A 27,063-nucleotide genomic window follows, 5' to 3' on the forward strand; every position below is an offset into this window, starting at 1 on the left:
GCTGGTAATTCTCCAGGGCTCCCACGTGCCAGGTGGGATGACCACAGCCATGCAGCCTCTCCTGGAAGCCCCAGAACTCCCATTTTACAGGAGGGCATGGAGGCTGGGAAGGGGATGTGGGCTTGAGTGTGTGGGCTGGGGGAGACCTGCCCCTCTGTGCTGTCCTGCTTCTCATTGAGAAGATGAAGGTTGGGGGTAGGGAGGCGGCATCCTGAGTAGGAGAGATTCGGTTAAGACTGGTGCTCCAACTTCCCGTCCCTCCAGTCCACAGGGTGGTGAGCAGCTCTATGCCCACAGCAGGCTCAGGAAGTCCACCTGCCAAAGCAAGCGCTCAGCATTGCTGAGAGGGGGCCTCAGCAAAACCACAGGGAGGGCCGTGCATCCTCTCCTAGATGCTCACACACCTTACCCAACTGCTGCTGCAGGTGGGCCTCAGGGCCAGTTCTGTCTCTAATTCCTGGGGCTCGCCCTTTTCTTCTGAAGGTCTGGACATTCTGTCTGTTGGCACCTTTCCCATTTTCCAAGAATCCTCAAGAGTAGAGATCACATCTGTAAATATCTTCAGCTCAAGCACTTTCTTGCTACCCTCTTGGCCTGTCTTCACTTAGGAGCTCCTTTGTTCTCTGCCCATTAGCCTGCAGGCCATTCCCCTTGTAGGAAAAAGGCACCCCAGGAGTTCTCTGTACTGCTCTGACATCTGTCAGTGTTCTGGAAACCTGCTATTAGAAAAGCATTTTGCTTTTATTGGATAGAAAAACATCTTAAACTGGGAGAAGTTGCTTCTGAGTAAGAGGGCTTTTTGGGACCCTTCTGCTCTGGCCACAGACACCCCTTCACACACTGGAGGTTTATACTGTGTGCAGATCTCTGCTAAAATCTGACTCAGGATATTCACCCGTGTCATTATATAAAAAAATTAGGGGGATTAGTTATACTAGACAGATCACATCATACAGCTGCTAAAAATTAAGGGCAAGTATCAGGTGATAAAAGTAGGTCCTACACAGTGGGCTTCTAGTTTTTCCTGTTTGTGTTCTTGAACTGTATTTTCCATAATCCATTTCTGTCAGTGAAGTCATGATATTGAGAAAGGCAGTCCTGGTCACCCCAGGCAACTCTGTCCCTCACTGCCACCTTAGCCTGACGTGTGGTTCCAGCTCCTTCAGTACCTCTGTCCCCTATACTGTTCCTTTAGTGGGAAAGAACAGTCTTTGCATGAACTTCAGCTCAGGACTGAAGTCACAGAGGCCAGGCTGCCATCTGTGTGTCACAGCGCTGAGCTGGGGGCCTCCTTCGGCCGCACGGCTCTCTCCGTCCCAGCAGCGGGCACTCCCCAGTCCTGGGGCTCTGCTAGTCTTTGTCCTTGTGTCTGCTCTGGGATGGGAGCTTCTAGTGTAGAGGGGGCCATACGGCCCTTGGGCAGCGGTTCTCAATCCTGGGCACACTAGGATTGCCTGGGAAGCTTTTAAAAACCTCAAAACTTGGGATCCACGGGACCGAACGACCTGCATCTCTGAGGCCGGGTTGGGGCAGGAGTTGGGAACAGAACAGGGCACAAAGGGGCCACGACTTTGCCAGAGTTTGTTGGCACCAAAGGGAGGCCCAGGAGTCTAGATATGTTTGGCTTGAATGACAACCACAACCAGCATTTATTGAGTACCTACTGCATGTCTGGCAGCCCTCACAGCCACTAAATGTGGGCAAACAGGCTGAGTTTAGGAATCCTGCCCAGCACCACAAAGAGGCAGCGGCAGAGCTGGAATTCCAACCCAGCCACTGGAGCCCCTTTCCTCTGGGGACGGAAATGGTTTCCTGAGGGAGCTATTTCCTCTCCGGAGACCCGCAGGCAGGAGGGTGCCTTCAGACACCCGCAGGCACTGGGACTTCCGTCTCCCAGGGATAAATGGAGAGGCCGCTCTGAAAAAGGGGCTGCCCCAGCTCTAACCTCGCAGCCACTGCTGTTTGAGAGACCAGAGGAACCCCCTGACCCCTCCTCCAGAGGGAAGGATTAGGGGTTTGCTGGTTACCAGGGTGGAAGCTGGTCTAGGGGGTTTCTTTGAGAAACCCTGGGGCTGCCCTGGGGACAGCCCCCTCCTCAGGTGGCTGCTGTGGATGGGAGGAGGCTCTCACAGGGGGATGTATGCAAGCAGGGGGGCAAGTGGAGAGCCAGGGTGCACATGCAGACTGCACCCAGGCTGTCTGCCCTGGCCTAGAGCAGGGGCACATGTGAGGCCTCCCACAGGCGCTGGGCCAGCTCGCTGGCCTGCCGCACGAGCATGTCTGTGGGGATGACTGACAGGTGGAGAGTGAGCAGCTCGTGGCAGCTGACAGCCTCAGCGGGGTGGCTTCTGCTGTAATAGCGCAGGAGCTTCCTGGGGGAGGAGGAGGGGGCACAGGATTCAGGAGCAAGGCTATGGCACTCCTCTCCCTGTCAGCTCACTAGGCCCCCGCACCCGGGCCAGTGATGCCTTCCCTGCCCGCTGTGACTAACCCAGGAGGCTCGGCCCCAGGCCGCCGCGGCGTCCTAGCTAAGGGATGCCACAGAGCCGGCAGGGAAGTTCTGGGCCCCAGCGCAGATGTCTACAAAGGCTGCCAACTGAAAGATGGGCAGAACCCCGATGGGGCGGTGACCCCCACTCGCTTCCTCTCTCACTGGATGCTGGGCCGGGTTGTGAGGAGCTTCCAAGGAGGGTGTCTAGCTCCTTGGGGGCCATTCCTGAAGGAGCCACTGCTCCCCACAGTGGCCAGCACTCACCACCCCCACCTGTCACCCACTGCTCCCAGCAGCCTCCGAGTCCCAAGGGGTCACCTGTAGTAGTCTCCTCCCAGCACGCCAACAGGAGCCGAGTCATCAGAAAGGACAGGAGCCTCGATTATCTGGAGCTTGTGCCCCTGAGGAAGGAGGAAGGAGGAAGGTCTTGAACAGGAGGTACTGGGTGTGGCAGAAACAGCACAGGTTTGGTTCAAGGCCTGCCTCGGCCCTGCGTGTGTGTGCTTGGAGCTTAGGAAAACGAGAGGACCTTTTCACCTTGTTTTCTCATCTGTTAAGTGGGAGTAACAATAACCCCCAAAGAGCATTACAGGAATGGATATACAGATCTGAGCATCCCGTGGTGGCTCTGTTCCCACCCACGAGTGGCCCTGGGGCAGCGACCAGCACGGGTTCAGGGAGGCTGCTGGGGGGGCGACCCTGGGAAGTGTCGTGCATGGTCTTGAAGAGCAAAACATTACCACGAGGCCCAAGCCTCTGCTTTGAAAGCAAGGGGGATTTCCCAGGGTAGGATAAGAAAAGGGAAGAGTGAAGCTCCGTCGGGCACCCTGTGTGTGTCAGGCGGGTTGTGGGTCCTCTGCCGCTCACTGTGGGGCCTGTCCTGCCGGCGAGGAGGTGGACTCAGCAGTGTTAAGTGGCCGCCCCCAGCAGCACAGTTACATCCAGCTTCATGCCTGGGTCTCCCCATCAACAGCTCCACTTTACTTATACTCTGCTGGCCAACCAAGCACACGGAGCTGTCTCTTCTCCAAAGCTAAGGTAACGGTTGCATCCTGGGCAGGGAGAGCTCCTGCAGCGGCAGGCATAGCCCAAGAATAGGGAGGAGTCGGTTAGACCCAGTTCACATTCTCTGTCATTTCCATGGTAGGAACTTAATCTCCCTGCACCTCAGTTCTTTCATCACAAAATGCAGACACTAACAGTTCTTGTCTCATAGGTGAAGATCAGTTAATAGAGCATTAAAGCTTACAGCCCAACATGTGACACAGGTAAAATAAATGGTCCTTATTGTTTGGGAATAGAGTATTCTTAGAAAGACTTTAGTTGCCCTCTTAGAGATCCCCCCCATTAGCCTGCAGGCCAGCAGGGCTGAGCCTGGGTTCTGGCCTCCTCACTTAGGACCTCGGTGGCCCTGGCCACAGTGTTTCATCTCCAGGCATCAGTGTCTCCATCTGTAAAATGGGGCCAAGCTTCTGCCCCAACCATCACACGTGAGGCTGTGAGAACAGTGCTGAGAGAGCCCAGGCATCGCACTGCCCTGTGGAGGGAGGGGCCCTGGCCCTCAGGGGGACATGAAGGGGGGCTTGCTGCCCAGAGCGGGGAGGGGAAGGAGGACGGGGACCACGGGCATATGAGGGGCAGAAGGGTGACCCTGAGAGGGCTGGCGTGACGACTAAGGGTGATGGTGAGGAGAAAACTGAGACAGAAATGGGACAGGTCAGAGCAGAGAATGCGGGCGCATGCACGCGGGCGAGGAGACCACAGACTGCGGAGGCCGTGCCCACGCTGTCCTGACGGCCAGGTCTGCAGAGAGGCGCACAGGGCTAGGAGGCAGCAGGGCGGGGCCCCACCCTGGCTGCACCCCGGGCGGGTTGACTGCCCGGAACCTGGGTTTATCCACCTCTACAGTGGGGATGACGGTGTCTGCCTCCCAGGCGCAGCTGACCATGGGAAGCACACGCAGACTCTCACGCGGGGCACGTGTCCATCTGTTCATGCTCCCTGGACGCCGCGGCTTTCGGACAGCGGGGAGGAGGGGTCACAAAGCCTGTGTGAAAATGGGCCCTCGGAGTTCTGGGTCCCGCCAGCTGTGCTTACCTGTCACCTCCACCAGGGATGAGAAGAGATGCAGAGACAGACTGAACGCAATCCAGAAGAAAGGAGTCCAAGAGTTACAGGAAAGGAAAGCATTTCAGGACTGTCCTGCCCCAGGACCTGGTGACACCCACCATCTCGTTCTGGAACCACAGGAAGTAGGAGCAGGAGAAGTCTCCCTCCCGGAACAGCAGCGTGGTGTAGCCCTTCTGCAGGTATCTGCGCGCCAGCCGGACCAGAGACCAGACCTGGGGAAAGGGGAGAGGCCTCGCTGCCGCCCTGCTGCCCAGGCCTCAGCCCCCTCGCCACGGCAGGGAGGAGAGACTCAGAGGAGGGGCTCCTGGAGGGCAGGGCCTCTCTGGCTCATCTTCTCCCTTGGCGCCAGCATGGCCTTGGCTCGGCAGGAACTCAAGAGTGAATTGTTATTGGGTGAATGGGTGATCGCCTCTGCACAGTTCCTGTGATGATAAGGCACATGTAAAACAGAGTGTATCCTTATTATACACACAAGCCAGAAATTAGTAAACTGACCACTCGGGCCAGAAAATAGCCAGGGACACTGTTAACTAACACAACAGGATGACGGTGGAAGCCCCTTCTGCTACCTAGGGTCACCCACTCACCCGGCCCCCTGTGGTGCCCAGGACTTCTGGCGAGGGTTCTACGCCAAGGTGCTGGTGAGGCGTTTGAACATGCAGAGAACCCAGAGCGGGGCTCGCCCTCGGCCCCAGGGGTGAAGTTCCAGCTAGGGCTCACCACGGGGTCTGATGGGAACATAGGGGCTGGGGGACAATGTGCCTTAGGTCTCCTCAGGGATGCTCTGGCCTAATTCAAGGACTACCTGAAGCTGCCTGTAAACAGCTCGAGGGAAGGCAGCAGGGACAGCTCAGCTGCCCCTTCTCCCAGGGCCAGGAAAGGCCTGAGGAGCGCTCATCAAAAAGCTCAGTGGAAGGCATACACAATCCACTCCAAGCCTGACCACTGCGTAATGTCTAATTACATCTGTAAATAAACACATGGATATGCTGTATTTTTCAGGAAAGCAATTTGGCAACGTGTATCAATAACCTTAAAAACGTTCCTCCCATTTGACTTACTAATTCCCTTTCTGGGAATCCATATTGAGGAAACGATCAGAGATGATGACAGAGATGTATGCACAAAGGTGGTACTGCAGAATTATTTATAACAGTGAAAGCCTGGAAACAATCTAAATGTTTCAACATTGGGGAAATGGCTAAGTAAATTATGTTACATTCACATGATGGACTATTGTGGAGTTGTTAAAAATCATGTTTATAAAAAATTAATGACATGAGGAAATGCATCACATGTAATGTGAAATGAAAATGTGGTAAACACAATTGCATATACAGAATGATCTCAACTACAAAAACGGTACAGAAAAACAATAAAAAGAAATGTACCAAGATAACCCCAACTATCTCTGGAAAGAGGGATGAAGATGAAGATGCTGGTGATGATGGTCTAGTTCAATAATTACAGATGAGGAAACAGAAACTCAGACTAAGGAAGACCCCAGGCCACGCGGCCAGTGAGAGGCAGAGCTGGGTCTCCACCACAGGCCTTCTGTTACCCATCTAATTTTAAACATTAGGATATACTTTATCTGGACAAACATATATAGTGTGCACATTATAAATATTCATGTATGTATATTTATAATATACTATATTATATAGTGTGAGTATATATATATATGTGTAGTATATCATAAAATACATACAGTTGACCCTTGAACAACATGGTTTTGAACTGCTTGGGTCTGCTTCTACTATATGTGGATTTTTTTCAATAAAAATACTGGAAAATTTTTTGGAGATTTGTTACAATTTGAAAAAACATTTTCTCTACCTTACTTTAAGAATACAATACATAATACTGTACAAAATATGTGTTAATCTACTGTTACCAGTGAGGCTTAAAGTTTTTGGGAAGTCAAAAGATAGAAGCAGATTTTTTTACTGTGCAGGGGTTGGTGCCCCAACCCCTGCATTGTTCAAGGATTAACTGTATATATATTAGCTTGCCATAAAGAGAGCAAAAAAAGCCCCAGAGAATATTTCCTTGGTACAAACCACCTAGTTTTAAATTCTGATACCCTGATCGACTGAGCTTGTGTTACTTCTTTCCGGTTTAGTTAGTTCAACAAATTACTTATTGGGCATGTATTTATGCCTGCCAGGCACAGTGTTAGGCCCTGGCTATTTCCTCCTCTGCCTGCTGCCCAGACTCTGCTAAACCAGGCATATTAGACTATACATGGGTAGGTGCCCCCTGCCATCAACTGAGGCCCATGTGGCCGAGTGACAACGATGGGCATCCAGCTGGGCACAGACGGAGGCAGAGAATACAGCAAGGGTTCAGGCAGGGCGTGGTCAGAGCCTCACGGGAGCCGCAAAGGCTGCGGTCAGTCCTCCCCGGCAGGGCTCAGGCCAGCACATCCCTCCGATGCGCAGTGAAGAGTGTCCGGGCCAAGCAGTGTTACCTTGGTTCTGACGAAGGTGGCCAGGGGCCCCTTGCCCAGCTCGGATGACGTCTTTTTACTGCTGCTGAGGGAAGGGGCCACCATCTGGCCAGTCGTGCGGTCCACATAGATGAAGTGCACCAAGCCTGGGAAGTCTTCAAGGTAGGTGAAGACTGGGGTTAAGGTGCTCATACAGCCAAGAATCTGGGGGGTGCTTCTCTGTCCTCGACCCAGCTTCCAGCTGGGCGAGCGGTGGAGTCAAGAGACCAGGTCAGCCCCACCTGGCCTCCACCCCAGGGTTCTATTTCAGCCAACCCCCGGTATCCCTGCTGCCTTGACCTCACTTTGCCTCTGAACCCCCAACCCTGAGAAGTTCTAAGAGGCAAGTAAAATGGATCCCTGACATCACATTTAACACATAAGTTCTGGACCTAACAGGAACATGGCACGTTCCTATTTTATCATTTTCATGAGCAATGAGTTTAAGTTGAACACACAGTGAGGCTGGTGTAAGAGTAGAGCAATAGAGCTAATGACTGCCCAAGCTGCCTGCCTCACCTCCAGAGGTGGGGAGAACCCCATCTGAGAGGGCACAGAAGGGCCTGGAACGGGGGCAGCTGGTGGCTAGGAAGATCCTCTGTTATCCCTTTCACCTGCATACTGAAGACAGAAGTCTCAGCGACTGGAGGCCTGACATTTGGGAGATATCAACATAGGAAAAGCTGCTTTACAGAAAGTACCAGAGAAAATCTGTATTTGATAAAATTAATGTTCCATAATGAAAGGGTCAAATAATTCTTGGACATGGCTTTTTAAACAGAGATAAACATACTTCCTGCAGGCCTTCTCAGAGCCTTCATGATCTGCTGTGTACTGTGACCTCCAAGGAGGAGGACATGGCCTCTCAAACCTACTTGGCCCAGGACCCGCCCCTTGTGGAGCACCTGCCACCACTCTGCCAGCGGGACAGCACCATCTCCACGGATTCCGTGCAGTGACTCTGGGAGCGCAGCGCTCTCTAACTCTAGCTTTAGAGCACTCCTAGAGAAAAGCACCCAGGACAGTGTCTCCTGTTATTTTTCTTCAGAGCAAAGCTGCTGAGATGGTGGCATATACAGCCTCCCCACCAACGCCCGCAGTGCTGAGTGAGCAGGTAGAGGCGGCAGGCCGGCCCAGGACTCAGGCATCAGGATATGACACCATGGTGACGTTCCTCTGACTCTTCACCAACAAGAAGTCCTTCCAGTCTGCCAGTATTTCTCTGCCGGGGAAGCAGGGGGTGATGAGGTGTGCCCCTGCTCCCACGCCGGCTCCAGCAGTGGGGCCACACACACGCACACTTACTGCATAAATGTCCGGAGCTGGTCCTGCAGGGACTGGGGCAGATGTGGGCCTCCGCGGCCTGGAGCTGTGCTCAGGAAGCTAAGGCGGTAGACAGCGCAGAGCTGTCGCTTCACCTTCCCGCATGCCTGGAGCAGCCTGGGTGCCAGGACAGGAAAGCATCACAGCAGGAAGGGCCCTGGGAGAGTGGGTCATGGCAGTGCAGGTCACCCCTGCTCCTGACAGACAACAGACATGGCTAGTAAAGCATATCCTTGCCCTCTGTGAGCTGGGAGGCAGCTTCCCGGTTTCCCCAGCATGGTGCTCCATGTAACTGGGATGAAGTGTGTGGGTCACGTCCGACCTCATGGTTTACTTTACTGATAAATGAGGGGAAGTGACTTGCTTGAGGTCAGATCTGAGTCCGCTGACGCTGGGCTGGAACCCAGGCCTTTGTGCTGGTGCTGGGTCCTCACGCCCTGTTCCTCAACCTGCCCTCTCAGCTTCCCCTCCCTCCAGTGTCTGCAGGGCCTCATGGCTCCCCCAGGACCCCTGGAGTGTAAGTGTCTTCCTGAGCATTCTCCTCCTCTTGGCCTGCAAGAAGCAGCCTCTCTGTCCGAATGACCTCCCACCCTTTCTCAGAGCCTGCCACTCACTCCCAGGATGATCCCGGCTCACTCCTGGAGAAGGCCTTGGTCTTGAACTCCAGCCAGGTGCTCTGCAAGAGGACAGGTGACAGGTAAGCTTACTGATGCTGCTCCCAGAGGAAGGTCCAGGGGAGAACCTTCCCAAGTTGGGCCCTGAGAGGACACCATGCCTCCTGACCAACAGCTTCAGTATTTAGGCTCAGCACACATCTGCCCATGCCCAGCCACAGCTGGGTTTCTGGCAGGTCCCCAGCTCTCTGCATCCCACTGGACACTACATTCTACTCACTCAGCAGGCATTTAATCTAAAGAGTGCTTTCTGTGTGCCAAGTACTGGGCTCACCACCTAGCTGGCACGGACATGTAAACTGACACGGTTGGGGTGACAGCAGGTGCCGCACAGGAGAGCTGGATGTGGGACTGGGGTGCTGAGGAGCCCAGGGCCATCTCCTCAACGGGGAGCTTTGCATTCCGACACGATGCCCCGGCCCCATGGGATGCTAGGTGGCCTCTGACTCCGGAGCAGGGACTCGGGTCTGTTTGGGTTTGGGCTTCCCTGCTTCTCCGCCTCCGCTAATCCTTCTGCTCACTTTCAGACCAGTGGGCGCCACAGCACCACGAATCTCGGCTCCTCAGACAGACCCAAGCACTGCCAGCTACAGGAGCTGCCGCCCTGAACTTCCTTCTGGGCTCTAACTAGACTGCTCCTGTTTCGCACTGTTCACGCACTGCCCCTGCCCGCCGGGCTCGAGGCCCCTGGGATGGCAGTGGGCTGGGTCCTGCCCTTCAGTGTGAGCCGCCGCACTGTGCGGGCACCACGGGTGGCAACCGGCCTTTCCGGAGTCCCAGAGTCAGGCTCTGGCTCCATCGCCCACCAGCCGACCACCCTGGCAGAGGCGCCATCTATCTAGGCCCTGTTTCGTCATCTAAAAATGGGAACTGTAATTCGTGTTCCCCCAAATCACATAGAAGTGTTCTGAAAATGTAATATGGCACTGTGAAACAAGGATCCTAACCTCTGGTGGGGCAGGGGCAGGGCCCGGAGCCTTTGGGTCCTCGCCTGGTGCGGGCCTGCTGCCCCGGCCCAGCTCTGCCTCCCTGGGGTGGGGATCTCCGAGGTCCGGATCTCACCTGAATCTCTTGCCCCCGACGGTTCTTGACAAACTTGTCCATCCTCTGGCGCAGGTCCCCCAGGAAGGGGTGGGATCGCAGGGAGCTCCCAGCCTCCTGCCCCTCCTTCAGCTTCTTCTCCAGCAGGGAAAACCCATCCAGCAGCTGGGACAGCACCAGGGCCAGGGGGCTGCTGGGGCCCTAAGGGAAGAAGTGCAGGGCAGGGCCAAGAGCCTGTGGGGATGGCGTCCAGGCCAGGGCACTGCGGGGCAGGTGGGCGGGCTTGTACCTTGGTCAGGAGCACCATTTGGATGCCTGGCCACAGGGGCAGGCAGTACATGGTGTGGGGCACCATGCGGCAGTAGCTATCTTTCACTTTGGCATCCAGGAAAATTCTTCTGGGGCTGGAAGGTGCTGGGAAGCAAGGGATGAATGTCTGGAGGGTGTCTTCAGCTATCTGTGGAGAACAGCATCTATTAGCAGGCGGGGCGGGGTGAGGTGAGCCATCCGGCCTCCTGGCCACGTCAGACCCACCCACAGCTGTCCTCCCTGAGAACCATGGCGGGTAAACACTTTAGTGCCAACAAATCCCAGTTCTTAAATCCCCAGTTCATTGCAACTGCCCTAGCAGCTCCAGTACTTGGCCTTCCCGTCGGCAGTCAGGACTGAACAGCAAGCAGGAATGGTGGGGAATAGGCGTAGGAGCTGGAATGGGTGGTAAAAAAGGGACTAAAAAGGCAGGAAAAACAGACAAGGGTGGAACGAGGGGTAGAAGCCCCCTCCCCATGCCCTCACTTGGATGACGGCATTCAAATAGCACTGTCATCCCACCCACCCTCAGAACATCCTGAGAGCTGTTCCAATGGGGAAACTGAGGCATGGAATGACTAAATAAGTACAACTCCAGCCTTAGGGAGGATGCTGTGCAATAAGACTTTAGTGGGAAATCACTGCATCTTATGTATAACAGCGAAACACTGGAAGCAATGTACTGGTTGTTCTGCAGATCTGCTAAATAAATAACACATGCGTGTGACACGTTCTTCAGCAGTTGTTAAAAATCAGTGCCTAACAAGTGCAAAACTGCTCAAGGTAAAAGGTATAATGAAGTACACTGGATTCAAATATGGTAGAAGAAAAAAAACTTAAGTAGTATGTGTATATACATACATATATGCATACACATGCATATGTGGGTGTGTAAACATACATAAAATCATAGCAAAGGCTACAAGGAAACAACCAAAAATCTTAATAGTAGTTACTATCCGGGGGTGAGATTGAGAGTAGTTTTTATTTCTTTTCCAGACTTTTGTATTTCCCAATTTCTCTATAATGAATATATTTACCTTCTCATTTAAAAAAATCATTGAAAATTAAGTTGGACTTTCACTCACAACAACAGTTGAGTAGGGTAGGGATTTCTTAGGAGTTGCAGTCACCCTTCACCTACTACCTCAGCCCCAGCCTCTGGGCTGAGCATTGTCCCCGCACTGAGGTGGCAGGAGGAGGGCCGGCACTGGGGGAGAACCACGTGCAGGGGGAGCCCCAGAGCCCCCAGAGAACCCCCTGTAGCGTCTCAAATCAGCTGGTGTCATGCGGGCCTCCCTGCCCCCAGGAGAAACTCACCTGGACCTGAGAAGCATCCATGGGTGGGGTGCCCCCATCCAGCCAGATGGTGTTACCTGCAGGCCATATGTAGTAACATAACATAAATGACCTGAAAATGTGAATAATGGCCCACCCCCATCTCAGAGGGGAGGGTCCCACCCAATCAGCAGTTCACAGGAGGAGGCAGGGGAAAGGGCACTGGGTGTGGGCTGCCCTTCTGTCCTGGTCCCACGGGGGACTCTGCAGTGCCAGGGCTAAGGCAGCCCAGGCCTGGGGAAGATAGCCAGCTGCTGGGGAGGGCTCCTGAGGACGGGCTGCAAGGGTCGGGCAAGCTCCTCGAGCCCCCGAAGCCCCGCTCCTTTGTGCCCTCCACTCCTTCAGGCCCTCCCTGACTGTAATGTAACAGGGCCTCTTCACTAGGAGGCAGCACAGTCTACATTTCCCCACTTGTTTATTCAATCAGCAAACTTCTGAGCACCTATGATAGGCTGGGAACTGAGCTTATTTAGTAAGTATAGCTCACAAAAGCCTACGGAACCCACGATGTATTTGAAATACTGTATGCTTGTAATAATATTGCTCTCTCTTATATTTCATTGCAAATAACTATCATTTATAATCATGTTTCTTTTGGGAAGCATGTTCCTATGTTTCAAACACCTGACTTACAAATGGATGAGGGTAGCTTGAACCACTTACAAGCTGTTCATTCTGTGTACTGCAGCATGGCCTTATTTACAGCTCTGAGGCCTAAGAGCCAATCACTGAGAAAGAGGCCTGGGGTGGTGGGCAGGTTGTGACAAATGAGAAAGGAGGGAGCTGAAGAAGAAACACGAACATCAGCCACCAGCCCAAAGTGGTGCCTCTCAGCATCCTGTGAGCTCAGGGAAAGCTTAGGGGACCCAGGCCCAGAGAGACGTGCAAGCTCACGAGCTGGTGAGTGATCACGGGTCCCAGGCTCCTTGCAGCCCATCCAAGGACTTAAGAGTTAAGGTGTTTCAACCATGGCTGCATAAGACCTTTTAAAACGGCTGATGCCCAGGTCTCACCCCAGACCAATCCAGTCAGAATCTCTGGCACAGGTCCAGCTTCAGTGTTTAAAGAATCCCATGGAGCACTGCCAGCCAGGGCTGAGAACCACGGCTTTGACCTAAATCTGTGAGGGGCAGTGGTTCCCACTCTGATGCCCACTGGCCTCATGGTATAACTTCTAGAAGTATTCTTACCTGAGCCCCAGCCCACGGACAGCAGCTCAACTGGTGTAGCTGAAGCTACTCACATGATTCTAATGTCTAGGAAATTCCTTTTAAAACTCAGTCCCTGGGAAGTTTTCCTCCTGAAACCCTGGCCTTCTTTCTTCTATTAGATGACGTAAAGCGTCCAGTCCTTCCCTCTTCCCAAGAACTTTAGAGATAAATGTGATGCCCGTTCCTAGTGACTTCAACAGTCTGGATTTTGGCTTTTCTATTTCTCAAAGCAATGTTGTCTATTTTTTTGTTGTCAACAACATTCTGAGTATTTCTAGTTTCTTTTTATTATTTACACACATACTTTGGATAAACAAGGAAGTTGTAAACTATAGAGACTGAATATTTGTATTGTAAATCCTTGTACTTGAAGTCAAATGATTACTATTTAGTATTAATTACTTATTAATTTATTACAAAAAAGGGAAGGCAGAGAATATGTGTATGCAAGGTAAGTTTTTACATGGAGTCAACATGCCACAGAAAGCTTTAGGAGCCATCTGAGTGGCTTATAGTCTTTTAAGCTGCAGCAGCAAGGGAGACAGAGGGGTGCTGCAGAGAGCACCCTGTGCTCCAGGAATCTGGATGTCTGCGCCTTTAGTTGTGGGGGTTCGCTGAACCCTCAGACAGACCCTCTGGGGCTGCCAACTTGCATCTGCCTCAGCCCCAGGCCTCACCTGAACTCTGCTCCCCAGGGGAAGGAGCTGGTGTGAAGTACTCCTCAGGGAGGGAGAAGCTATCAGTGTCCTGGGAGAGAGAAGAGGGTGTCTTGGACTGAGGGGTCGCAGAGGCACTCCCAGTGGGCTCAACCAAGGCCCCTTGTCTCCAGGAGGGCAGACTCCCACCCCCGCACACAGTGCCCAGCACGTACGGTCCCCGTAGAACTACCCCTGGCAGGGCCCGTGGACGAAGGGCTCCGGGCCTGCTGCACAGGGATGTTTTGGCTGCTTCGGGGTCTCCTCGGAGCGGGCTGCAACAGGACGGGACACACGGGCTAGAGCAAGTTTGACGGGTTCCTCCCCACCAGCCTCCCGTCCCCAGCCCCTCACAGCAGAGCCCTCAGAGGCAAAGGCCACGCAGGACCTCCAGGCCCCTGCACCTGCTCCACCTTGCAGCCCTGGGTGTGTGTCCTCACTTTCCAGGGATGTTTGAATTCGAAGTGGTCTAATATTCTCCAGAATCACTAAAATTCCAGAAATCCCAGCACTGGCAACCAAACACCACTAACTCCACCACAGGTGATCACAAGGATGGCTAGCACTGGCACTCACTACCCAGACACTGCTGGGCTCTAAGTAAACTGTCTCCTTTATTCCTCAAAACAGCTGTGAGAGGTAGATGCCACTGTTGTCCCATTGCACAGATAGGGGAATAGAGGCTCAGATGGGGCAAGCTTGCATAGATAAGTGATTAAGCTTAGATCCAACCACTGAGAAATGAGAGCCCCTGTGAACCCACTGAACCCCTCCTTAAGGTTTAGCCCCAAGTCCCTAAGTATATAGTATAAGTCCCTAAGTGCCTAAGATATCAGTATCTGAAAGTAACAGGAAAAAGTTATGCCCAACCACAGGCCCAAAATTGTGATTCAGAAACCAGGGCCTCCTCAGGCAGCCTGTCCAGCGTTCTCCAGGCTGGTTTTCTGAGCCAGCTCCCTAATGCCTCCCACTGCCCAGGGAGCTGCCCCAAGACCTGTGTGTCATCAGCATCCACTGTGCCCTCGCTGGGGTAGAGGTCCTGAGCCAGGAGAATGAGGGCGAGGAGGTCGGCCGGGCGCAGGGAGCTGGCGCTGGGGCTGCAGAGAGAACCGGCAACTGTCAGCATGTGCCCGATGCCTCCAGTGCCCCACAGGTGGCGACAGACAGGAGCAGGTGGGTTAAGAGAATCGGGAGCATGGTCCCCGCCCTCAAGGAGTTTACAAATGTGCCAGCTGAATTCATCCTTTTTGGAGAAAGGCAAAGTATAAATATAACTCATTAACTCATCAACAATTAAAACTTGGTTATGTTTAAAAAAATTACCAGTGGGAAACTACAGGGACCAGAAACAGCATCTGAGGAAGTCCTAAGTTCAGACTCTGAGACAGTGTTCCAGGAAGAAGTAACTCAGAGAAGGCAGTGAGTTGAGAGGGGCTGAAGAACTGAAGTACCTAAGAAGACTTCATGGAAGAGATGGGTCTTGAAGGTTTTCTTGGCTGGGGAGGGATGCTTTTAGGTAGAAGGAATAAGAAGGGTGAGAGTCAGGGTCCAGGGGGCCTCCGGGGCCACAGGCTCACCTGGAGTAGAAAGCCAGCAGCTTGCCGTGCACAAGCAGGAAGGCGTGCAGAGCCTCCTCGCCGGCCCGCTCACGGCTGGAGTTGACAGCCTGGATGACATGTCGCTCTAGTGCCTCTATGCACAGCTCACAGAGCTGAGGATGAATCAGCCGCTCCACAGCCTGGCCACGGGCAGGGAGAGAGGAAGCCACGTCACTGACCCCTTTCCTGCTCCAGGCCCTGACTGGTGGGTATAATCACTCAGTCCACACTGAATGCAAACTGTGTGCCAGACACCTTGGGGACAGGGAGATGCAGACCAGCACCATCCCTGCCTTCTGGGCACACAGTCTGATCAGTGGACTGTAGGGGATGAAACAGACAATATGCAAGGAAAACAAAGTAAGTGCCAATTAGTGTAATAAGTGTTGTATAGGAAATACACAGTATTAAATGAGAGAAAAATAGAGAACTACTTGGGTAGGGTTTTCAACGTAAATGTCCCTGAGGAAGAGAGCTTTAAATTGATATCTAAAGAACACGAAATCCTGTTGCAGAAAGAGGAGGAGAATACTGCAAGCCAAGGAAAGAGCATATGCAAAGGCCCTGAGGCAGGGAGAGTTTGGAGCAGTGCTGTCCAACTGATATGTATGGCAAGACCTATGCATAATTTAAATTTTTCTAGCAACTATGTTAAAAAGGTAAAAAGAAACAGGTGAAATTAATTTTAGTAATTTATTTTACCCAATAAATCTAAAATACTATCATTTCAACATATAATATAAAAACATTATTAATGGGATGTTTAATATTCTGTTTTTGTAACAAAACAAAACAGAAGGAACAAAATAGCAGTCTCACAGACTCTGAGAAGGGACTAGTGATTGCCAAAGGGAAGGGACTGGGAAGGGTGGGTGGGTAGGGAGGGAGAAGGGGATTAAGGGGCATTATAATTAGCCATCACAATAGAGGTAGGTCATGGGGAAGGCAGTACAGCACAGAGAAGACAAGTAATGACTCTATAGCACCTTACTATGTTGATGGACAGTGACTGCAATGGGGTAGGGGAGGGACTTGATAATACGGGTGAATGTTGAAACCACAATGTTGCTCACGTGAAACCTTCATAAGATTGTATATCAATGATACTTTAATTTAAAAATTTTCAGTTTTTGTATGAAGGCATCAAATCCAGTGTATATTTTACTTGTACAGCATAATTCAATTTGGACTAACTATATTTCAACTGTTCAGTAGCCATGTGTAGCTAATGACTATCATACTGATAGAGTTAAACAGAGAGCATTCTTAAAATGGGAAGAAGCCCAGGTGGCCAGCATATAGCAGGAGAGGACAAGAGAGGCATGGGATGAGGCTGGGTGAGACAGGCAGCGGCAGATCATACAGGGCCTGGTAGGCTTGGGGAGCAGTTTGGATTTCATCTTAGCTGCACTAGATGACGATCTGAGAAGCCTTTCCCAATGCCTCAGAAAGAGCTGACCACACCATCTTTTGTGCCACCATGGATTTTGATCAGAAACCCAATATGGTAGTTTCCAGGATGTTTCTTGTAGTTTTTAGTATGTATGGCTGATTTCCCCTCAAGGATGAGGACTGTGTCTTTATTCATCTCTGTATTCCAAAGGCCTGGCACACCTCTTAGCATACAGCAGGTACTATACATTCATTGGAAGAGCGAGTGAGTAGGACATGAAAAAGAATTTCTTCAGATCTATTTTCCAGTTCATTAATTCTCTTTCTACCTACTGCTCAATCCATCCCTTGAGATTTTTATTTTAACAATTATGTTTTCATTTCTAAAATATCTATATGGGTTCTTCTCTAACTTCTATGTCTGTAAATATTTCATAGAATAGTGTCTATCCTATACTTAACAGTTCCAGTATATCAAGCTCTTTCAGATCTAAATCTGCTGGTGACTGAATCCTCTCACTCATACTGGCTTATTTTCATGTGTATCTGACCTTCAATTGTGAGCTCCTAATTGTTTGTGGTCTGGGCTTAACTTAGGAGTGTTGGGCTCAGCTGCACCACATTGCTGTTGGCCCAAGGCTTAGTTTTCTGCTTGTAGTGTTACTGCACTCAGGCAATCTTGCCTTCAGTGCTATTTAGTTTGCACTACTTTGCATCCTAAGTTTTAGCTCAATATAGTTTTTCTGGAGGGAAGGGTCTAAGGGAACCATCTTCAGAAATTTCCATAATTACTATAAGCCCAAAACTACATTAAAAAGCCTGTTTCATCCAGGATTTAGCTGTTTTATTATAGGGAGGTCCATCAGAGAATCCAACCCGCCATGTGGCCAGAAAGAACCACCCTGTACAGGCATGACTCTGCGGGTCTGTCTGTGCCCTCACGCCTCTGGCCGTAAAGGATCCCCTTAGCAAGGAGGCCCACACCCAGTCGTCACCTCCACAGCGAAACACTGCTCCTGCTCCCGCAGGCGGCTGTAGGTCCACAGCAGGCTCTGGAAGTGTCCCCACACCTGGGCACGGTGCTCCAGGAATGGAGGCCGCAGCCTGGGGCAGAGTGGGAGAGAACCATGAAAAAGCTGGCCGTCCCCGCCCTCAACCAAAGGAGCAGTGCCCTGGATCACCACCAGAGTCAGGCGAGCATGTGATATGACCACATAACCGGGAGGGCCCACAAAGCAAGAGGGGCCACGTTCAGGCTGTGCCCCAGCCGTGCAGGTGAGTGGGATGGGCATGGAGCCGGGAGTCAGGTGCCTGAGCAAACTGCTTCACTTCTCAGTCTCTCATATGCAGACATACGACACAAAACCAGAGAGAGACCCAGGAAGGAGCAAGGGCTCAGTGCGGGCGGGCAGCCTCACAGAGGCTGGGCACATACTGCCTGGCTTCCAGAGGGTGCTTAGCAGAGGACCCGGTGGGGGCCAGCAGCAAGGACTCACTCCTTTCGGATGAGCTGGCTGTCCACAGTGACCAGCCCGAAGTGCACCTCGAACAGGAACTTGAGTGCACACAGCTTCTGCCGCAGGTCCACCTCGCCCTCTGAGTGGTCCCCACCGATGGCGACAAACAGGCATTCTCCAAACTGTGGGCCCAGCAGGCTGATGTCAGCTGGCCCACAGGCTCCCCTTACCGCCCTGAGGATGGTGGTGGTGTGGGGGAGGATTTTGATAGGATGCAGTTTCTGCTTTTTAAAGGAATCTAAAGTTCAGGATAAGGAAGAGGCATGTAGACAGCTGAGGAGCCCAGAGAACAGGGGTTCCAGGGCTACACACTCACCAGGTGAAGGACATACAGGTAGTTGCCATTTTCCGTTGAGAAGCAGGTGTATGTGTCTGAGAGCTTCTCCAGCATCGTCATAGAGGAGATAATGACCGGGGCTAGGAGGGTGCTGAGCTGGTCCTCCACAGCGGGAAGCTGCAAGAAGGTAAGAACATAACATTGTTTAGAGGGCCAGACATCAGGGACAAAAGAATGGACAAGCCAGCAAGGGTCTCCACAGTTTTAAACTCACCTGGGAGGGTATCACTGTTTTGATGGTGTTGGTGGGGGGTGGCTGGAAGGGGCAAAAAGAAACTGCCCCCAACCCCTTGGCTGGTAGTTGGAAAGTTGGGAATGGTCAGCCAGCTAACTGTGCTGCTCAGGCTCTGAACTGAGAAGGAAATGTTAAAGAATCAGGCATGTTTGGGGAATGTGTGGGGGCATTTAATGGAGAACTGACCAACTGTTAAGGAGGTTTGCTATGTGTACCAAAGCCCGTGCCCTTTGCTGCAATGAGTCTACTTTGGGATTGTATCCTAAGAAAAATGATCAGGGACAGGGGCAAAGATCGGTGCAAAGATGTTCACTATATCACAATTTACAGTAGCAATTGGAAAAAATGTACATGTCCAGTACCAGGAAAACAGTTAAATAAATAGCAGTACATCTGAATGATGGAAGAATATACAGCCACTTAAAATATTGGAGTGTTTCAATGACATGGAAAATTCCTCTGACACAATGTCATGTTTAAAAAAATGGTTGTGAATGCTCTGTATCTTAAAATGCATAGAAAAAGACAAAGTATTAATATTAAGAAAGTCAACACTCCTAAAGTTATTACTTCTGGAGAGAGGGATTATAAGTGATTTTCCTCTTACTTTTAATTTTTCCAGACTTAACCCTATTTTTGTATCAAACATACCTTAACTTTTAAAAGTTCTTCCCCCATCCATTCTCTCTGCCCTCCAAAAAAGGAACAAAATAACAAAATAAAAAGAAACTAGCCTAATTTGTTGAAAATCTGCAGATAAAAAAGGATTAAAGCCAGTGGAATGATCATGATTCTTAACACTGGAATGAAAAGAAAGGCAGAGAACATCTGACCTTCCCTGACTTTGGGAGCCTTGACTGAAATAGGGAGAAAGCAGAGTCCTGGCTTGGAGCCGGTGAAGTCTACAAGGAGCTGCACATGACCTTGCCTTGAAAAGAACAGCCCGTGGTAACGTGTAACATTTGCAGTACGTGTGGACACAGCACTGTGGAGCGTATTTTTTCCCAACATTCTTGTGTGCAGCTGCTGCTCTGTCAGTTGAGCTTTAACAGTGAGTGGGTCCTTCTCATCATTGAGATCCCAGCTCAGATTGCTCCTCCCCTGACCACCCTCGGGCCCCCTGCCCTGGTTACTCCCTGCCCCACACACTGTTTAACTTCTTCCACCCATTTATCACTACCTGAACTCATGGTGTTTATCTGCCCTTTGGTTTGCTCTTTGTGATCCCTCTTCAGCCTCTAAGTTCCATGAGAGCTGGATCATGTTGCCATGTTCACTGCTTTACACCAGAGGCCGGTGCATAATAGATTCTCAATTAATATTGGTTGAATCAATATCCTTCCACATAGGCAAACATTTGTTGAATTATTCACATACCATGATTTTCTAAAGCTATCATTAACAAATCATATTAACAGAAAAGGCACTTAAAAATCTAGATTGTCTATAGCAACTCATTAAAAAAGTAGTAGCTTTTTCTGCAGGTATACCAAGAATTTCTTTTGGTGGGGGAAAATGAAAATATTTACTGTTGACAGAGTATAAAGGGGCACTCTCATTTATTATTTGGTAGAATTATAAAGTGGTTCAATATCTTTGAATGGCTTTTGAGTTGATGTTTGTATTTTTAGGAAATTATTCTAAGAAAATAATATGTGGGGTCAAATTCAAGTACAAATATTCCCTCCAGCAATAGGTACAGCAAACTAGAAGCAATACACATGGCCAGTGTTGGAAAAATAGTTAAATAAATGGTGATACATTCATTCATACACTGGAATAGAATGCTTTCATCAAGATTTATGCTTTTGAGATTATTTAACTAAATGGAATAATGCTTTGATATAATGGCAACTAAAAAAGACAGGAAATAAAACTGTAAATGTGGTAGGATCCCAACTATGTATAAAAGATGAAGACCCAGAGAAAACAATGAAGAGCTAATAGCTCTGGATGGTAGAATTGTGGGTCGTCTAAAAACTATTTCTCTGTATTTCCTTTCCTACAATTAATTCACATTAAAGGATCAGAAAAGACAATGTGTTGTACACATAATAAATAAAACTTTGAAGACTTTTTTTCTTTATATTAGTCATTTAGGAACTGGAAAACCAGCAATTTGTTCCTGCATAAGGTTTTTAATAATAGGAAGAGAAGCATTATCAGATAGTTTGTTAATCAAATTGACCTCATTGAAATAGTAGTTTAAAAACAGAAATACTTAAAAATTCTTAATTTAAAAGTTATATCTATTAACTACTAACAATAGAAGTCTTATAGCAGATGTGTTTTTTAGCTTAAATAAAACCACTTAAATATCTCTGATCTCTGATATCTTGTTTTATTCCTAAAAAGACTGTAACCAGAACATCAGCGATGTTGAGGTTCGTTAACCTGCCAACGTGGAGCTGGTTCAGCTGATGATGAGGTCAGTTAGAACAGGAAGGGCGTTGACGGGCAACCAGTCTATGCTGCTGAGGAAATGCAAGCAATCTTTCTAGTGCATCCCCAATGAAAAAGTGTTTATTCCAAAATTAACATGGGAAAAATTTTCAAAATAAATTATTCCTTTAAAATGTAGAGTATAAATTAAATAAGTGAAAATGACAACTACCTCCGAGCTGTAATATTAAAGAGTTATGCTGGATGTTCCCTTGCAAAAAATAAACTTTAATCCATAGTTTACACTACATATAAAAACTCAAAATGGATCATTAGACATAATATACAACCTAAAACTGTAAAACTTCAGAGGAAAATATAGGGAAAATTCTTTGTACTCTTGGATTGGGCAAAGATTTCTTAGATATGACACCAAAGCCTGATCCATAAAAGCCAAGAGTGAATAAACTCAACAAAATAAAAAAAACCTGCTCTTTGGAAGATACTGTTAAGTAGATGCAAAGACAAGATAAAGACTGGAAGAAAATATTTACAAAACATATCTAAGAAAGGATTTGTATCCAAAATAGGTAACAAACTCTCAAAACTCACAAATAAGAAACAATCTCCCCAATAAAAAATGGGCAAAAGATTTGAGAACTTCATTAAAGAAGATACAGACATGGCAAATAAGCACATGGAATGATGCTCAAAATCATTAATCATTAAGGAAATGAAAACTAAAACAGAATGAGATTCCTATAGACACCTGCTAGAGTGACTAAAACTCAAAAGACTGACTGTAGCAAGTGATAGTCAAGATATGGAAGACATGAAACTCTCACACACTACTGGTGGAATAGGAAATGACGCAGCCCTTTTAGAAAAGTTTGGCAGTTTCCTAAAATGTTTAACATACACCTACATGAGCCAGCCTTTCTGCCTAGGCAATACCGGAAGAAGTGAAAGCCGATGTCCATACAAACACCTGTATGCGGAAGCTCACAGTTGCTTTATTTGTGTCATAAAATGGGAACAACCCACTTGTGTTACCATCAGCTGAAAGTGGATGAGCAAATTGCAGCGTCCTGACACAACAGATGACCCCTCTGCAATGAGAAGGAACCAGCTACTGATACAGCTACAACATGGAAGAATCTCGAAATAATCACACTGACAGGAAGAGGGCAGGCTGTAATGAAACCAAAACACCCCAGTACATTCTGTATCATTTCATTCATCTAGGAGTCTATAAAATACAAACACATCTACTGTGACCAAAGGCAGCTCAGCGGTCCCCTGGGTTGGGGAGGTAAGGGAGGGATCATGAACTTTTGGGACGGTGGGTATGTTCACTTTACCGACTGGGACAGAACACAGGCATATATATTGAAGTCTATCAAACTGCACACTGGTAATAAATGTTCAGTTCATGGTATGTCGATTATATCTTAATAGAGCTGTTAAAATATTAATGTGTTAAGCTTATACGACCCATTATACATAGAGGAACTGATGACACCCGGTTTCCCTCTTGCGTGGGTAAACTTCCTCCTCCTCCCATCCTCATGTAGGCCAGGGAGCCCTGGGCGCGCAGGGTGAGCTCACCACCCCCGGGGCATCAGGAGGCTGGTCTCTGAGGACGCACGGCCAGTGTGAGGGGCACAGGAGCGTGCACACCGCCTTGCTGATTCCTCGCAGGGGCAGGTCCCCATCTCCCTGCCTGCTGGCGCTCTGTGCTGCCCCCTCCCATCCATGCCCCTGCCCTGCACTCACCTCTTCGCCCTCATTCTCGGACTGCCCAAACTTCTGCTGTAAACTCTCTTCAAACTCCTCGTCTGTCCAATAGAAGAGAACCTCCGCGCCCTCCGTGGCCACGAGGACGCACTTCATCTGCCAGAGGGAAGCAAGGCCAAGGTCAGCCCCAGGCCTTCCAGAGCAGCCTGAGCGAGGAGGGGTTCGTCACCCCCAGCGGGCACCACGGGGCCTTCCCGGGGTTACTTCCTCACTCTTCCGACAACTTCATAGAGCAGGAATCGGCAGTCACTCCCATTTTATAGAGCAGGACTTGGCACAGGTTCAAGCGGCAGACCTTGGGCTGGAACTCAGGCCTGTCTAATGCCAAGGCTGGGGCCTGGCGGCTGTGCCTTCCAGCTCCTCCACAGCGGTTGACCCACCACGGGCCTCCTGAAGCCAAGTGTTTTAAGGACTCTGCCCTTGATCTGGACACAGCATCAACTGCACAAGGCAGGCAGGCAGTCTCATGGTTCATGGCAGACGGTCAGTGCCTGGTCTGGAATGGAGGGTGACTAGTGCACTTCCCTTCTGGCAGTTCAGAAATGTGTTTCTCCTCAAGTCAAAAACAGGTCCAGAAGAAGAGCTTCAAAGCCCAGAAAGGGTGGACTCAACATTACAGGGATTTCATTTACAAGCTCCTCCTGCTGTGGGTGCAAACCGAGGCTGCCTGTTCCTAGTTCATTCTCACATCCACTTGGCTGCTGCTGCCTCAGGCACATCCCTCAGTGTATCTGGCCCTTCTGAGCCTCCTTTCCTACCATCCCCACACTTTACTGTGTGCCACACACTTCAATGTTTGATTATATAGAAAGTGCTTTATTATTCACCAGTGGATAGAGGCTTCATTCAGCTTCCTATGCTGTGCCTTGGCCCCCTGGGGTGCAGCAAGACATTGATCCCCCAGTCCCTGGGGCAGCCTGACCAGGCCTGGGGAGGCCGGAGCTCTTAGGTCAGCTGCTTGCAGCTGAGAGGACCTCAGGCCGGGGCTTCAGATCTCATGTAGCTCAGTGTGCCACACTGATGTGATCACATTGCTGACGTGATCACACTGCTGACGTGATCACACTGCTGATGTGCTTGGATGTGACGATTAGGAAGTTCTGCTCTAACTCTCCCGTGAGCCGATGTCCACCTTCCTCAAGAGCATAGCACCTTAAGGTCTCAAACTCAGGAACACTCTTCAGGACCCCCTATGTGACCAGTTTAGTGGTGGTTACTGAATTCTTCCCAAATCCCCAGTTGGTTTATCAACTCTAACTCAGAGCATCTGGCCTCAAGGTGTTTCTTGCACGGTGAAAAAAACAAAGAACGTAGCTGATTCCCACAGAATTGCTAAACACAAGGCAGAGACTGGAAGAGCAACAGAGTGTGCAGAAAGGGCTGCTGGAGAGGCTGCATGGTGACTCCCAGGTGACCGGGGCAAAGCTAGGGGCTCAGGCTGATCTGATGGGCAGTGAGTGTATGGGGTGGGGAAAGGTGGGTTATGGAATGGAGGCTATGGTCAGCAGCAAAAAGCCCTCATAACCTGGTAAAGGTGTGGAAAGTGACATGCTGGTCAGAGATGGGTGACGTTAAGGAGGTGGAGAACAGCAGTCCTGGTCGGGTAATGAGAGCCCACTCCCTGGTGGATACGAGAAGAGGAAGGGGTCGATTCAAGAGGTGTAGCTTAGGTGCAAGGGAGGAAAGAGAGAACAGGGAAAAGTGTGTGTGTGGTATGTGTGTGTGCGTGTGACATGTCCAAGGCCAGGCTGGCTGTGGAGGAGGGAGCGAAGGGGACAAGGAGGCATGATGAGAGAAGAGATGTGTGTGTGTGTGTGTGTGTGTGTGTGGTGTGTGTGTGCGTGTGACATGTGCAAGGCCAGGCTGGCTGTGGAGGAGGGAGCGAAGGGGACAAGGAGGCATGATGAGAGAAGAGATGTGTGTGTGTATGTGTGTGACGTGTCCAAGGCCAGGCTGGCTGTGGAGGAGGGAGCGAAGGGGACAAGCAGGCATGATGAGAAGAGGGGTGTGTGTGTGTGTGTGTGTGTGTGTGTGTGTGTGTGTGTGTGTAAGGGAGGGGGTGGGTATGAGGTGTGTGTGTGTGTGTGGTGTGTTTGTGTGTGTGTAAGGGAGGGGGTGGGTATGAGATGGCTCTGCAGAGCCTGGGAGAGCTCTGTCCACTGTCTGCCTCACCCTGTCCACCTCCCACAGCCCCACAGTGGCTCCTGTGTGGGCGCTGTCTGCCCCCAGGCCGGGCACGTTCATCTACCTTGGCAGATACGGTGGAGCTCCCAGACAGCCGGAGGTCCAGAAAGCGTTGCAGCAGACAGACTCAGTGACCAGCCTGTGGAGAGCAGCGTAACATCCTGGGTCCTGCAAAAGCTTAAAACAGAGAGGACATGAGGGCCAGCAGAGGCTCTCATTCTCATTGCTGCTGGTTCCTGGGAGTGGACAAGCTGGTGAGATGGAGCAGACAACGGTCTCTGGCCCTCAGGCGGTCTGCTCAGGACGTACTCCCCATGGCCAGGACGCATCCTAGTGCTGTTTCCCACCCACCCCTGTTCTTCCCCAATGACGAATACAAACCTGGCCAGCACAGCCCTTTGGATGTAGCATCTGCCCACAAACATAATTCTCACCTATTGTTTCCTTCTGTGCACTTTCATTTCAGCATGGATCACTCAGAGCCACTATGTGGCCAGCGAAGCCCTAGGGAGCTTGCTGAGTGACTGTCCGGAGATAGCATAGCACATCCCCAACCAACAGGGAAGCAGTCCCAGAAAAGAGGAGGTATTCTGGGACCATGCAACGAATGGCCGTAAACCAACACCAAAGGCATCAGAGACTTGGTTCTAGATTTGGCTTTGCCACAGCACTTGAACCTCTCTGATCCTCAAACTGCTGTGAAATGCAGGAACAAACCACTGCTTCAGCTCCTTACAGAGTTATAGGGTTATAGTGAGTCAGGAAATGGCTGGTGGAAGTTCCCTTAGCAAACTGCTTTCTTACACAGAGGTAGGGACACTTACTCCAATTTCCCAGCTTCCCTTTGTCAAATAACAGGATGAACTAAACTGGTTCCAGAAGCATTCACATTTTGATGATAAAAGGCAGAACAATATAAAGCTTTAGCTTAATTAGGAAACCAAACATTGTAAGCAAGTAAGAGGTAATTAAGGTCTGCTGCGCGGGCGGTGGAGGGTGTGGTGGTGGTGTCAGTTTCTTTTGCAACATAACAGACTTGCTGTATCACCAGCAAGGTTGGTTTTAATGTCATCAGTCCCAGAAAAATGGGAATGCTCTTCAGTGGACATTAGGTTCTACTTTTTCCCCCAAAAGGCTGTTGGAAAGAGAACCTCACCGGTGTGATTTTGTGGTTTCCCTCTCTGTTCTGCTCTGAAGTGGACCAGAGCACTTACTGGAGCTCCAGACGGCGCTGGGCCAACCTAAGCCCACCTCACCACCGGCCCCAGCAAACGGCCCCTGTGGCCGCCGCTCCCGGCTCCCAACAGCTCGGGCTTGCGGCGTTCCCTTGGGCCGCGCGCGGCCATTCCCCTGCAGGGCCGGGGACCCCGGCGTGAGAATCCGCAGGGCGGGAAGGCGCAGCGGGCCGCCGTGGGGCTCCCATGCAACGGCACCCTTCCTGTTTGCCCGCACCCCACAGACTGTGCAGCAGTTTCAGCCCCCTCCTCCCCCCAGAACCTCCCAGCTGCCAGCTACCCGGGGAAGAAGGGCTGGCTTGTGGCCCCACTTCGCAGCGGCAGAACCCCGGCTCGGAGTGGGGAAGCGGCGGCCTCACGGCCCCCAGGCAGGGGTCGGAGAGGCTGAGGGTGGAGCCCGCTTCCCCACTTCCGGGAGGGCCGCTCCGGGGTCCCGGAGAAAGCCCGCCGCCCACTGAGCGGGCAGCGCAAGGCCGCGCTCGACAGTCCGGGAAGCCCACATACCCGATCGCAGGGCAAACACCACCCAGCCTGGCCGACCCGGGGGGCGCACTTCCGGGCGGAGCCATGTGACCGCCCCCGTGACCGCCCCGCCCCAGGGGGCTGGAAGCCGCCCTTGGGTTCTGCGCGTGCAAGCTCAGCTCCTTCCTGCTGCTCTCCGCTGGCCACTCCCTCCTGTCATC

The 27,063-nt window shown here is 50.8% G+C and overlaps 1 protein-coding gene across 7 annotated transcripts; it reads right to left on the minus strand.

Annotated features, from left to right (window-relative positions):
- Positions 1–1,625: 1,625 nt before the first annotated feature.
- HPS1 (HPS1 biogenesis of lysosomal organelles complex 3 subunit 1) lies at positions 1,626–26,855 on the minus strand. 7 transcript variants are annotated; one of them, XM_036886419.2, is made up of 22 exons: positions 26,661–26,851; positions 25,210–25,322; positions 22,941–23,057; positions 18,527–18,664; positions 18,190–18,332; positions 17,689–17,797; positions 15,281–15,441; positions 14,698–14,800; positions 13,880–13,978; positions 13,686–13,755; positions 11,780–11,835; positions 10,440–10,607; positions 10,172–10,351; positions 9,050–9,111; positions 8,418–8,552; positions 8,269–8,334; positions 7,095–7,239; positions 4,720–4,833; positions 4,589–4,629; positions 4,392–4,431; positions 2,810–2,892; positions 1,626–2,372 (listed from the first exon to the last, which is right to left on the minus strand). In XM_036886419.2, the coding sequence occupies exons 3-22, from the start codon at positions 23,055–23,057 to the stop codon at positions 2,210–2,212; spliced, it is 2,193 nt and encodes a 730-aa protein (XP_036742314.2). In that variant the 5' UTR covers positions 25,210–25,322; positions 26,661–26,851; the 3' UTR covers positions 1,626–2,209. The 7 variants fall into 7 exon arrangements, 6 of the variants coding, with proteins under 6 accessions (XP_036742314.2, XP_036742317.2, XP_057362182.1 ...); XM_036886422.2 differs by lacking the exon at positions 26,661–26,851 and adding an exon at positions 26,360–26,617; XM_057506199.1 differs by lacking the exon at positions 26,661–26,851 and adding an exon at positions 26,302–26,320.
- Between the last annotated feature and the right edge of the window lie 208 nt (positions 26,856–27,063).

The sequence above is a fragment of the Manis pentadactyla genome, chromosome 8 (assembly GCF_030020395.1).
Source record: "Manis pentadactyla isolate mManPen7 chromosome 8, mManPen7.hap1, whole genome shotgun sequence".
NCBI lineage: Eukaryota > Metazoa > Chordata > Mammalia > Pholidota > Manidae > Manis > Manis pentadactyla.

Coding starts and splice junctions, on each gene's coding strand:
- HPS1 (XM_036886419.2), bottom strand. CDS start 23,057: ATGAAGTGCGTCCTCGTGGCCACGGAGGGCGCGGAGGTTCTCTTCTAT. Junction 18,333..18,526: donor ACCTGTATGTCCTTCACCTG/GTGAGTGTGTAG, acceptor CTGGGCCCACAG/TTTGGAGAATGCCTGTTTGT. Junction 4,834..7,094: donor CCACCTTCGTCAGAACCAAG/GTAACACTGCTT, acceptor CCCTTTCCCCAG/GTCTGGTCTCTGGTCCGGCT.